General features: G+C 42.2%; 1 protein-coding gene across 19 annotated transcripts in view; it reads right to left on the bottom strand.

The window, feature by feature from the left end:
- LOC119544978 (nuclear body protein SP140-like protein) overlaps nt 1–13727 on the bottom strand; it is a 108569-nt gene that overhangs the window by 49889 nt on the left and 44953 nt on the right. For 15 of the 19 annotated variants that reach the window (XM_037850617.1, XM_037850624.1, XM_037850611.1 and 12 more), the window contains exons 3-8: nt 13100–13268; nt 11452–11538; nt 7840–7923; nt 5299–5436; nt 4534–4617; nt 70–123 (exon numbers count right to left, since the gene is read on the bottom strand). In XM_037850617.1, coding sequence (XP_037706545.1) covers nt 70–123; nt 4534–4617; nt 5299–5436; nt 7840–7923; nt 11452–11538; nt 13100–13268 — 616 coding nt within the window. The remainder of the gene's footprint in view (nt 1–69; nt 124–4533; nt 4618–5298; nt 5437–7839; nt 7924–11451; nt 11539–13099; nt 13269–13727) is intronic. The other 4 variants (XM_037850614.1, XM_037850613.1, XM_037850615.1 and 1 more) reach the window with 4 other exon arrangements.

The following is a 13727-nucleotide window of genomic DNA, read 5'->3' as shown; positions in this document are numbered from 1 at the left end:
AGAATTTGAAAGACTTCTGCAGAAAACACTGTTCTTTTTTAATACTAAGAATTCTTGTTTTTTTATTACCTCTTTTCCTAATGTTTTTTCTGAATGTAGGTGTTCTCCTGAAATCCTTGGGTGCTATGAAGTAAAGGGGAGAAAAGTTATTTACATACAGAAGATTCACAAATTCTATGACAACTGACACTGCAGACGGGCTTGAGATCATAAGGATGTTTTGATGGTCATTTCTTTCTTCTCATTTACTGAATCCAGTTTTGTTGGTCCAGGGTCATAAAACTGGCATCCTGCACACCTCTTACTTTTATTCTCCATGTGAATTTGTAAACGATTCTTAAACTTTGCTAGCTTCAGTTTTCTCATTTGTAAATCAGGAAACCAAGTACCATACCTACCTTTTAAGGTTTTTGTGAAGATAAAATGAATCTTTATTTATAAAAGCTCTATGAGAAGTCACAATATTAACCAGTGGTTTAACTATAACTGGGGTTTGAGAGTAGTGGACCTGAAGTCATTTTTCCACTAATAATTAAATAGCACAAATTATTCTTTGAAGACTTCCTAAGTTTAATTCTAATAATATTAAAAACCAACAGAGAAACAATGTGTTCACATTCTGTATAGAATATAAAGGGTGGTGGAGCAGAATAAATACATTATTTCAACTCTTTAGTATTAACAGCTACGATAGTGTGTAGTAAAATATATTCCCATTTTACTAATTTATTTTTTTCATCATATAGTTGTGCATTTCATTGCCACAACCAATTTTACATTTTCATTACTCCAAAATAAAGAAAAAATAAAAATAAAAAACACCCCAAACATACCTCTTATCCCCCCTATTTTTTATATATTTTTTGTCTTTATTTTATTACTCATCTACCTATACACCAGATATAGAGAATGTCAGTCACAAGGTTTTCACAATCAAATGGTCACACGATAAAAGCTATGTAAGTTATACGATCATCATCAAGAATCAAGGCTACTGCATTACAGTTCAACAGATTCAGGTATTTCCTTCTAGCTATTCTAATACACTTGGCTAGTGTGTTTTTACTACATTTTCAATATATCAATTGATTGGGCCCATGCAGTTAAACAAGAGTTTAGAATGCCTTCTTGCCTCTGTCCACTACCCAAGAGGGACAGAGAGGTTAAATGACAAAGTGGTATCCTAAAAGTTACAGAATCCAGGCGCACGGAGAATGCTCAGAATAGAGTTCCTCAGGTGATCAGCACTCTGAATTTTGATTCTGGGTATTCTGCAGCTCAGGGCTTGCAATCCTAGTATCCTTAGCTGGTGCCATCTGGAAACATGAGCAGGTGGCTTCTCGGGGCCCCTCTCCCTGACTGGACTCTGAAGAGTCAAGGTTAGTGATCACTGCATAAAGGAGTACGATTCTTTAAGTGTCTCTGTGTAACCAAGGAACCAACTCAGCAGGAAATCTCCTAAAGAGAAAACTTGGAAAGACCTTGAAAACCCACATAAACCCTAGCCTGCACCCAGGCCCCCTGGTCTGCCTTCCGTCCCGTCTCATAGACTAGTGATGCTCCATGTCCTGTTCTCAGAGGTGGAGATAATCCACCGCAATGGGCAGGTTTGCTTTGTTTGGCCCTTGCTTTCCTACACATTCTGTTTCACTTCTTGCCCTTCCTATTTGCCATTTCACATTTCTTTCATCTCCATCTCTGTTTCTCATGAAGGGAGATTTCGACAACCTTGTGAGAAAGATGGCAGAGCCTCCATCAGCCTGGAGAGACTGATGAGCCCTCTCTCCACATCAACCTGGTACCTATCTGAGTGATTTACAAAAGCTGTGCAATAAATGTCTCTTTTTAAAATAGTCTTCCAATGTGGCAATAGCATTTTTTCCCAAGGCTAATACTTACTTGTAGTGATTTAATAATTTTGCATATAAATTTAAGCTTTTTATTGTAGTAATGTAATTACAACTCAGAATTTACCATTTAAATCACTTTCAGTTGTACAATTCAGTATACTACTGCCTAATCCAGGGGTATAAAAGTTTCCCCCTATGTTTTCTTCTAAGACTTTTATGGTTTTAGTTTTTATGTTTAAGTTTTTAATATATTTAGAGTTAATTTTTGTATGTGGTGTGATGTAGGGGTTCAACTTCACTATTTTGCATGTGAATATTCAATTTTCCCAGTACCATTTGTTGAAGAGACCATTCTTTCCCCAGTTAATGCCTTGGCACCCTTGCTGAAAATCAATTGGCCATAGATGTATGGGCTTATTTCTGCACTATCAGTTCTATTCCATTGGTCTGTATGTCTACCTTTCTGCCAATACTACACTATTTCTATTACTGTGGCTTTGTAGTAAGTTTTGAAATCAGGAAGTTTGAGACCTCCAACTTTGTTCTTCTTTTTCAATATTGGCAATAATCTCTTGTGTTTGAGCTACATTGGGTCTATTTTCTAGAGCATTTTGCCTACACTAAGACAAAGTTGGAATATGCAGTGTCTAAAAACTGAAGCAAATTTATATTTTACTTTGAAATACAAATATTACTCATTTGTAACATCAGGACCAGGTAACATTTTTGTTTGTTCTTAGTTCTTTTCCTAGAGTTTCCTTAAGATAAGTATTTTTTAATATCCTCTGGGATCTAGAAAGTAAAAAGGGAAAACAAATATTTGTAACTGAAGAATCATAAATTTTATGGCAATTCATGCCACAAATAGGATTGAGATAAAACAACATTTGACAATAGTTTCTGTCTCTCATTTTACTAAGGCAATAACTCAGAATCTGGAATCCTAGTCCAGTCTTTTCCTTTAATTTTTCATGAGAGTTTGTAAAAGACTGAAATATTTATGCAGTTGCATTTTTGCACCTAGCAAAGAAGGATAACAATGTCTATCTTACTTATTGTTAAGGTTTTTGTGAAAGAAATAATAAGGTTATTTGCAAAAGTTCTTTGAAAAATCACTTTATATGTCATGACTTGATGAAGAACTATGCCAAAAAGTATAATTTGGATTTCAGAATATTTAATCTAAAGTCTTTATTTCTGATAACTTTGCATGTGAATATTTGTGAACTAGATTGCTGAGTGAGTTATCTTTTGACAATTTTAAAGTTTGTTATCAAATGACAAGATGATCTTTGAGTAGAGGAATATTTAGCTTTTTGACATCCACAGAAATCACCATATAGATTCCACCTTTCATAGGCATAGCCACTAGCTAGTTTTAAAAACAAACTCAGTGCCATCTGAGAGTGAGGTGGCCTCTGCAGCTCCATGGCCTCATTGTCATGTCCCTCCTTTGGAGGCAGATGGGTTCTTCCTGTAGAGATCACAACCACGATGGCCACCAAACTTTCTCATGTCCCCTGTAAATACCATGGTTCACTTCACAGTTAATGCATGCACTGGCACGCCACGGGGACCTCTGCCATTTGCCAAACTCCCCGCTTTGTTCCATCTAAAATGTAACCCTTCTCCCTACCTGGTACCCTCTATCCTTGGAAATGGAAAGTACAAGAGAAAACCATTTTGGGGGCCAGGATAAAGATTAATTGAGCAGGATGACGTTCTCTGAAAATTGAAATTGTTTCCCCCCTAAAATCAGGGACCTGGCAAAGTGTTGCAATAAAAAATTCAACCTTTTGAGTTGTCGATAAATATGGATATGAGCAGCCATATCCATATTTAATGAATTCTTTGCCTTGCAGTTGTGACATCTCAGAAGGGAGCAGGAGACAGAACTGGGGAAATATTTGGCAAATCAATAGAGTGAGGTTACCCCCAGGAGCACTGCGTCTGTCTGCAGTTGCATTGGGCCATCTGGAATCCCCAGATCTCATTCTCTAAATCCACTTTCTTGAACTGTGTAAATTACTCAGTATAATCAATGTATAATCTCTTATCGGGCCCAGACATTGTTCTACATCTATTGATTCAGTTACTGCAAACCAACAAGCTAAAAAATAAAATGAACAAGCAAAAACCACTGAAATAGTTTATGCTGCAAGAACCAGGACACACATTCCCCAGTCAGTACATGTAATAACCTTAAATTCTGCTTCTCGACTAATCTCCTCGCATTTTTTTTCCAGAAATCATCTCTCACCTTTTCCCCAAAGAAGAAACAAAACCACTTGCACCTTAATCCATGGATATTTTCCCTCAGGGGCTTGAAATAGTTTTCAATGCAAGGTGTCTGGTAGCACAAATTAAATCCTAACAAAAGTTGCAGTACAATTTATATGGATGTTTAAAAAAAATTAAAAACAACAAATTCATCACATCACTGGCCTATTTTTAAAACAATCTGAGCAATATAAGAAGACATGTATTGATTAATGGACTCCTGATTAATAGGCATCACCGTCTTAAGCAAATTTATAATTTAAGTGAAATAAATGCAGAGAGTGGATCCCAAAATAAACTGGATCCACTATATAGAATGGGCTTAGAATAAATTGCACCAGGAAATAGTAGCTCTTAATTCTGATTCCTGCAGTGCAAACCTTGCTCTCTCAACTTTCCTTACCTGGCTCACATATCAGTGCTGAGGTGGAGGGTTCTGAAGGCTCATCTTCAACATCGGATTCTACCGAGTCCTCACTGCTGATCACTGAATGAAGGAACAAAATTCCTTAGGGATCCCAAACCTAAACCAAAACTTGACAAAACACCCACAGAAGGTAGCTTTCACCACCTTGCTGATGCTCATCTTACTTCCACCCCCCATTCTACCTCCTCCTCCACTCTCACTCTACTTTTTTCTTGGCCCCACCCATTTCCTGTTTCTGCCTGTTTCTGGATATGGCATCTCTTTATACTTCTCTTTGTCACAATGTGTTTTTTTCCTCTATCTCCTCTCATGAATCTCTTGGTTCCCTGCTGTTTTCTTCCTCCTTCCTTCCTTCCCTTCCTCCCTCCCTCCCTTTCTTTCCTTCCTTCCTTCTTTCCCTCCCTCCCTCCCTCCCTTCTTTCCTTCCTCCCTCTCTCCCTCCCTCTCTGCCTTCCTTCCTTCTTTCCTTTTAACTCCTATCCCCACACCTTCTTCTCTTTCTGTAGAAACAGCTTCTCTAACATCAACACTTACTGCCTCTCATTTCTGTCTTTTGGTGTTTTTCCATCTCCTGCAAACTTGCTTCTGCTTAGCTGAAGCCTCACTGCATCAAACACTGGTCCCTTCCCATTCCTGCCTCCACCCAAAGCTACCTGGATGGTTCGATGGACCCTGATGATGTGCCCCAGTCTCACCTGGTACCTGTGTTTCATTCTTGCAAAGTTTTTTGGTCAACCTTACCTATTATGTCAGAGGTCTGCTTACGATTAGTCCTTGCTTGGGCTCCCCACTCAACTCCATCTGGTTTTTCTTTCTTTATATCCACTGGATGCACAGTACAGGAAGTCATCTGGATTTCATGTCTGGATAGCTGTGCCTCTGGGCCAAATTGTAGTTAACGAAGAATTTTCATTTGTCTCTCCCTTGACTACCCTTCACCATTAATAACTCCTTCTGCCTGCAGTTTCACTGCAGGGGATAAGGCTTCAACCTCTACACCTCTATTTTCCATGCTACTCATCTCTGTACCTCCTTCACACCCCTCTCAATTTTGTAGTTTTTTTTTTTTTTACTTTTCTCTTTATCTACTCTTGTGATCTTCTGTTTTTTTAAAATAAAAATATTAATTACAGTATAATAAAAATAGATAAAAGTGAGAAAATCATAACTTTTGAATTGTCACAGAGTAAATATATGGGTAATCATCAATTTGGTCAAAAAAATTGGAAGATTATGAACACCCAAAAGCCTGTTAGTACAACTTCCCACTGTTTCCACCATCTTACTCAAAGTTAACTACCATCTTAACTTCTAACACCATAGAACACATTCATTATTTGGGGTGATCTGGCTTCTTTTACTCAAAACTATGTTTGTGAGTCATCTCTATTCATTTTGCATATTTATTTTCATTGATGCATAGCATTCCATTATAGAAATTGCCTAAAAAATATGTATCATTGTGCTGTTTTTCAAGTTTCTGGCTTTTATGAATAATGCTGCAATAAGAATTCATTTATGTGTATTTGACCAACATAGTATGTACTTCTGCTGGTTTCTGCTGAGAAATGTAATTGTTGAGTCAAAAATATGTGTATTTTCATCTTTGGAAGAGCATACCAAGCTATTTTCCAAGGAAAAAAAAACAAAACAAAATGACCAAACAAACAAACAAACAAAAAACCTCACATAGAGGCCAAGATGTAATAGAGAGATTACAGCAACTTCAAGCCACTAAAAGAAGTCAGTGTGGCTGGAATGTCACATAAGGCAATGTCAGAAGTGAGTGATGGCACCAGAGAAATATGCAGCCATGTGGTGAGGTATCTTTCTACTCCACACAGGGAAGGATGTCTTAAAGCTGAGGACCAGAGAAGGCACTGGATTTTACATTGGAAAATACATGAATTGGTTTGCATTTTTGAAAGATCCACGCAGCTGAAGTGCAGAGAATGGACTTGAGGGAAGCAAGAGGGCGGGAGGAGGTTGATGGGCACGGCTTCCACAGAGACAACCTCTAGATCTTTGGAGGCCTTGGAGGAAGGAGCCCAGGGGACAGGTCTAGGCTGGAGATGTGTGTTCAGGAATCAAGAGATCACAGATGGTGATTGAAAGCATGGAGAGGATGAGATGCCTGCGGCGAGGCTATTTTAATGTGAGTGGGTTACAAGGGGCCATTTTGATCATTGTTGACTTCTTAATGCTAATTGGAATAGCCCATTGTGCTAGAAATTGCTTCTATCCAGTGTCCCCGCCCTCAAATCATACAACATCGTGCTCTGTCTGCCCTCTCTTTTCACAGGGTCCACTCTGCCAATTTTTAAGTCATTATCCTTTAACTCCTCTACATAGTTATTTTTGCACCTCTCCCCATTTTTTCTGTTTCTTGTTATTTATTTTTCTCTATTTACACTATTTTCTTCTACATTTTTTATCACTGTCTCCCATGGCCAGGAGTGTGGGTGAGGCAAAGGATGTGCCTGGGCACAAAATTTCAGGAGGCTCTCACTTGCAGGGTTGTGAAAGCATTGAGAATGAGGTCCTCGTTAAACTTTGTGCCCTAATTCCTCCTTTGCCTCACCTTCATCCTGCTCTTGCCACCCCCAATCTGGTTCTTCAGTTTACGTATTCTCTGTCCCATTTCCCACTTTCTCGTAGTCTATCTCTGTTTCTTACTCATTAAATGACCTTCTGTTTGCTTCTTCTATTTCAATCTTTGTCTTTCTATATATTTTCCTCAACTCAAACGTTCCCATCATCATCAAAGTTCTGCTCTTTTGCCATTGTCTCTCATACCAGAGTCCCTTCACTTGCCAGTTCCATTCTGAAGACCCTTCACCTGGGCTTTCTTACTTGCAAATCTGATGGACAAGCACTGTGCATTATTTCCATGTTTCATAATCTCTGCCAAAATCTCTGAAAAGTAGGCAGAGAATAATTTCTTTCCACCAACACCACATCAAGCAATATGTGGATCCTAGGTCAACTTATGTAAATTGGTCTTGCATAATTTGTTATTTGGTAACCCCCAGGCAACCTGTTCACATCCTCTTTCCTTATATTCTCTATGCAGAGACACCCCCTCTATTAAAGAGTTCAGCTCTCTTTCCCTTTTGCTTCTCACACCAGTTAAAAGTAGTCAGCAGCTGTGCACAAACACTGTGTTTTGGGTGGGGATAGGGCATGAGGGGAGGAGGCCAGGAGGGGATGAAAAGGAACTCTTTTTCTCTCATAGAAAAACAAAGATGCAATTAGAAAACTGGTAACATGAATAAGAATTACTTTTTTCACCACAGGGTGATGGGCCGGGCATCTCTTCTCTTGCATCTCCATTATTCTCTCGGAGAGCTGCTTGCAGACAGGACTCTGAAGACAAAAAGACAACAGGTGAGACCCAACAGACGTGGCTCTGCCTCTGCTTCCATCGCCTTAGCCCTCATCCTCCTTCGCACGTGTTCCCTTACCCCCGCCTCTGTACACTGCGGCCTCCACCCTGTGAAGGTGCTCATGCTTCTTTCTTTCCCTACTTGCCCTTCCCTTTGGCTTCTGTCCCTCTTCCCCAGGGATGCTCTGCAACTTTCTCCTTTGTCTCTCGGTTTTTCCTTCTAACCTTCTTCCTCCAGCTCTCTCCTCACCCACATAACAGGCTCCATTCTTGCTCCCGTCTCTGTGTGACAGGTGTCTCCTTCATTATGTGTTAGTCCATTCCTCTGCCACCACCCAGGACTCCCTGGTCCCTCCACGCTTTTGCAAGTAGTTAATCAGCCTTACCAACTGGCTTAGATTCTTAGGTACAAGTTTTGTTTGCTTGTTGGCTTCCTAGAGCATCATTTTTGTCACTGGTTGAGTCTTTTCTCTTTGCATTTATATGATCTGTTTCACAGAGATGTGCTAAGATTTCATTTTCAGGTGGGGTTGCACCTAAACCACATTTTGATTCATAAATATTTTACTTGCTTCCTGTATCAATCAGGGTCCAACAGAAAATTATAGACCACTGTAAGCATTTAAAGCAGAAGGAGAGGTGAGGGAGAGCGTGGCAAAACAAAAAATTGGGGCCCGGAGTCACTGACAGGTAGAAGCTGGGCCTGGGACGGTTCTACATGGGGAGGTGGGGCCACGGAGAGGATGCAGCTACAACTGCTGCCTGAGGCGGGGATGGGGCCATACCTGGGCTTCTCCCTGCCACCCTCTAAGCTCTTGCCAGTGGTTCCCATGGCAAGGATCCAGAAAGAAGCCAGCTAGCAAGGGAAGCTGGGAAGCAAGGCTGTAGGGACCAGTTCCCGTGGAGAGAACACAGAGCAGAGCAGGGGAAGGGGAAGGAATGAATCCCAGGGCAAGCAAACCCACGACCAGCACACCCTTCCCTGGGCCCCACAGTGAACCTCCTCTGCCCACTAATTCCAACTACTCATCCCACTCTGCTCCCACTAATCTCAATAGCATATGAGTAGGGATGTATATTTTTCAGTGCAGTTTTCATTTAATGCAATTTCCTAAATACAATGAGTTATTTTAAGTGTCATTTAAATTATGGTTCCAATGGTTTTAATATAGAATTTGCACTCTGACGCTTTTTTTTTTTTTTTTTTTTTTTTTGCCACCACCCACAGCTCCTTGAGGGCTCCTCTTTGGGTCCTGGGCATGAGATGCAGCCCTTTCCCTGACGGAGCACGTCACAGTCAGCTGTCCCTGTGGGTTCAGATGCTTGGACACACTCTTCGGTGGCTTGTTGTGCAATCTGTGCATCATTTGGGTCCCAGGAAGAACTTCATCTCTTTAGTCATCTGCTCCCCATCAATGATTTGCCCCAAGATTCCATCTCCAGGTAGGCTGTCCCTGGAACCACTGTGGATTTCAAAGGATGTAGCTGCCTCCCTCCTTTTCTTCTCTCATCACTAACCACAATCCCATCCACACACTCCTTCCTCCCACTATCTGCAACAGTAGATGAACAGCTAAGAATACTGTCATGCATTTTGTATTTTAAATAGTTTTAAATAAAATATTTTTTTAGTAATTTTAAAATGCTTTAAAATTCCTTTGAAAGTTTTTTTCCTTTGTAAAAACATATTACTAATTTCAAACTTCCTTTTTTAAAGAATACATCCTAATCGGAAGCTACAAAATAGGGGCCTTCTAGTAGTTGGAAGTTGCCTGAGATGTTTCTCTGTTATTTATTTTCAAAGATGAGTCATGGAATAAAGACAAAATTTATTTCAGATCAGTTTGCCTTCAGGGTGGGGACTCTGGCCCTCAATTTAATTTCTTGGGCCTAAAGTGGGTATTGCTCTATCACTGCTTCTCCCCTCTGGGGAATAATTATACCCACAATAAGCATCTGGGTCAGACATGGTGTAAGAAGAAAATCCTGAAGTTTACTATAATGGTTAAAGGCTTAGACTCCGGAGGCAGATACGAATAATAATCAAAATTTAGCTACAACAGCATGTAGCAGTAGTGAAACACCAGGCATGATTGTGAGTGTTTCAAGTGATATAACTTACATAAAGAACACATCTGCCCTGTGAAGTAGGTACTTGCATCCCAGGCTTCAGGACACCAGAATTCCTACTCGACCCTATCATACAGCAGAGTTAAACCACCCCAGCTCTTAGTTGGGTTAATTCGCACTAACCAACAAACTCCTCTAAGAATTTTAGAGTTTTTGCGATATTGAAAGAGATCATATATGTGACTTACTCTCCGGGATACAGTAACTGATTACAATAAATAAATAAATAAAATATTAGAATTAATGTCATAAATTTGAAATACTTAAAATAATTTACTAATGTATTATTAGTGGTATTTTGGATTAAGGGAAGGTCAAGAGTTGTGGATGGTGGTTTCTGGTTGAAAAGGACCGAAGGGCTTCTGTGAGCCCATCTGGGGCTGGGAGGGCCGTCCCCGGCCTGCTGCCCGCAGGGACGATGGGCGGTGGTGGGGGACGGGGTCGCCGTGGTGTTTACGCTCCTGTGGGGTGGACCCTGCAGGAAGGCACCCTGACCCACAGAAGGGGCTTGCTCAGCTCTCCCACCCCCACCCCTGCCACAGCATCAGCCACCGCTGGACGTCCAAGCACCGAGGCAACAGCCAGATTCAAGCAAGAAGGAGGCAGAAAACTGTGAAGCCAGGCATGGGGGGAAGAGTCCAGCCCCAGAGCCATCCAGAACCAGAGCAAGTATTTCTAAGGAGTGTGGGAAGGGGTAATGCTCCTTAGCAAGCCCAAGGATAAAGACCCTGTTATTCAAACCCTGAACTTGGAAAACCTGCAGATACAAAGACTGAAAATTCTGGGTAATAGGTAACCCAAGAAGCAGCCTCCAGAGAACATTCCAGAATGGGACAAGAACAGCAAAGAATCACGGACTAGAGTCAACAGGAACAGACCAGTTTAAAACGAGGGATCTGTGCAAGAGCAGGGCAGGCTTTGAGAGGAGTTTCACCAGTTCTTAGGGGACAGAAATTAGAATTTATTTCAGACATTGATGTATGTGTTCACCGTCCTCCCCTAATTCCTTTTTATCATCCCTTTTATAATGTAGGTGTTAATGGGATGATCCAGGTCTCAACACAGACCCACATGGACCTTGCAGACCCCACCTGGTGCCTGCAGTCAGACTCCAGCCTGGGTCAGCTGCTGGATCTGCCTCCCGAGCATCCTCCGTGGGACACCCTGACTGCTGGAGATGGCTTGTCCCGGCCACCCACTGCTGAAGGCAACCTGCCTTCGTCTCCAGGCCGCCCCTGCCCGTGGCCTCACCTTCCTTCCTACAGGTCCCCACCCCCTTTTATACCAACTTCCCTGCACACTTTTGTTCACTCCTCCTGGGCCTCTTGTCTCTTTTCATCTTATTCAACGTGGAACAGTTTTAATCCAGTCATAGTTACCTTGTTCCAGGCGTGGCTGGATGCTGGGGCATTCCTCCTTGTCACTTTGTTCATCACTTTGACGGAGAAAAAAATTGCACTGAACTGCTGAAGAGAAGGAGAAGGTAGCAATTAGAGATCTCAAGCTGGGACCAGGGACAACGTCTCATCATCACACATTTCAGAACTTCTGGCCCTCGCAGCTGTCGATGAGACTCAGGTGACTAACATTCTCCTGTCACTCCCTGGGACAACCGAGAGGAGAACACCCCAATGGGGATCCTTTACATTTCCCACATGGAAGCAGCTCCCAAAGATTTAAGGGTAACAGAGCAGTGGAAACGTAACCAGTGTTTACATACCTTATAAAATGGTTGGATGGCAGGGAAAGCACACACTGAAATAAATAATAGGACTGAAATGTGTGTTGTGAACTGTTCAAACTTTAGGGAATAAAGAAAGGGACTTCCTCAGCAGAAGGGCAAAAAACATACAGAAATCAGTGCACAAAGAAGAGAAAACCCCAAAGGCTTTACAAGATGGGGCTAGAAAAGAGCAGGATTTGGGTTTGAGTCAGGGAGGGAGGATGGTCGGTTCCCAAAGAGGAAAGGGAAAGAACTAGATAGACTTGCCCAGGGGCTGCCCATATCCAAGGAATAAGGCTGACATTCCCACTCCCTAAGAGAGAGTGGATATTGCGGGCACTGGAGGACACCTCTTCCCCACTCCCACCTCCGCTTCCCTGTGCTGCCCGCACCAGGGACCGGGAGGCTGCCAACCTGGGGAGGCCAGGATACCTGCCCAGGGAACCTGCATCTAAGGTGACCCAGCACACACAGGAAGACAGCCAGAACTCCTGCAAGTCGCAAGAGAGATAACCCGAGGTTTGGGCATCTGGGGGAACGTACGTGGAGGAAGAAACACACTAAGGGAGCCAGTGGGTGGAGCTGGGAGCTGAGCAGGAGGGCGCAATGGCCAGAGCACCTAAAGGGTGCAACCCAGGGAGGGGAGATGGACTGAACTGTGGGTATAGCAGATGCTCTCCAGGACAGGACTTCAAATCCCAGCAAAATCATGTGGAAGAGATGAGAACAAATGGGCCCCAAAGCCCTGAAAAGGTCAAGGAGGCCCTGAGTGCAGGCTTTTCAAAGGCGAGCTGGAGGGACTTCCCTGCATGGGATAAAGTTGGGGCTGGTGCAGCAGAAGAGAGCTTGACCACACCCCGGCTTCACAGCTTTAGTCTGCTGACCTGAAGCCTCTGTGGACAGCAGGGTAGGTGAGTCTGGGCAGCATCAGTCAAGGTGGCTCCTCCACCTACAGCTAAGGTGTCAACCGAGACAGGTGGTGGTCACCTTAACGGATGCTGTGTGGATCACAGCAAAGATTTCCAATGATGCTGTCCTGCTGGCCAGCTGTGTGCCTTGTCCTCAGTGTTACTACTTATAAGCTCTTAGATGCCAACGGGGACCTGGTGGTTTGGGGAGTCCAAATATCTGGTTATCAAACCTCAGGCCTGTTGACCATAAGCTTCAAGAAGGGTCACGACATGCATTTTGCTAATTCTGAGAACCTCACTGCCCAGCAAAGAGTGTGATAAATACTTGTTGATGAAGAAAAGAGTGAAAACAATTGCCCTGGACCTCACAAGGTAGGTAATAAATCTAATTACCCTTTTCAAAGCTTTTATACACACGCGTTAAGCCGGGGTACTCCTTCATGTTAACCTCGCTGAACAGCGCCTCCAAAAGTGTCAGGTCAAATGTCTTCTCCAGTTCTTTGAGGATATTGTACACCACTTTTTCCACAGGGACCAGGTTTCTACAAGATTCTTCAGAGTCCTTTAAAAATATTGAATGGAGAAAATATAAATACAGACTGCCAAGTTACAGAAGGGCCTTCAAAAGTAATTTTAAGAATTAGGTATTCTACTACGGCAATGTAGGTATCTTCTCATGTTTAGAATTTTTATATACTTGTACGGCTGCTAAATGAAATAAGCAAATTCTGCCTTTTAAAAAATTCTTAGTTGTGAATATGATTTCCTCATTCTTATTTACATTAAATGTAAGAAGGAGTAATTTTGAAAAATATAAGTGGGTTCAAAGTTAGATGATGCGTAGCCCTGGAAGAGCCTGATTAAGATGTTTTAGTCTACTTGGCAGATGATGAGTGGCCATTCTGTTGACTGGACAACCGCTGTCCTTCCCTCAGGACTGACTTGGCCTCAAAGGGGTGCAGGAAGTTATGCGACCAACCAGCCATTCCTTGCAGTGAACTTGGCCAAATGAAATGCATGT

The sequence above is a fragment of the Choloepus didactylus genome, chromosome 9 (assembly GCF_015220235.1).
Source record: "Choloepus didactylus isolate mChoDid1 chromosome 9, mChoDid1.pri, whole genome shotgun sequence".
In the NCBI taxonomy this organism is placed as follows: domain Eukaryota; kingdom Metazoa; phylum Chordata; class Mammalia; order Pilosa; family Megalonychidae; genus Choloepus; species Choloepus didactylus.
The sequence above is the reverse complement of the archived record's forward strand: the minus strand, read 5'-3'. Positions and strand labels throughout refer to the sequence as shown.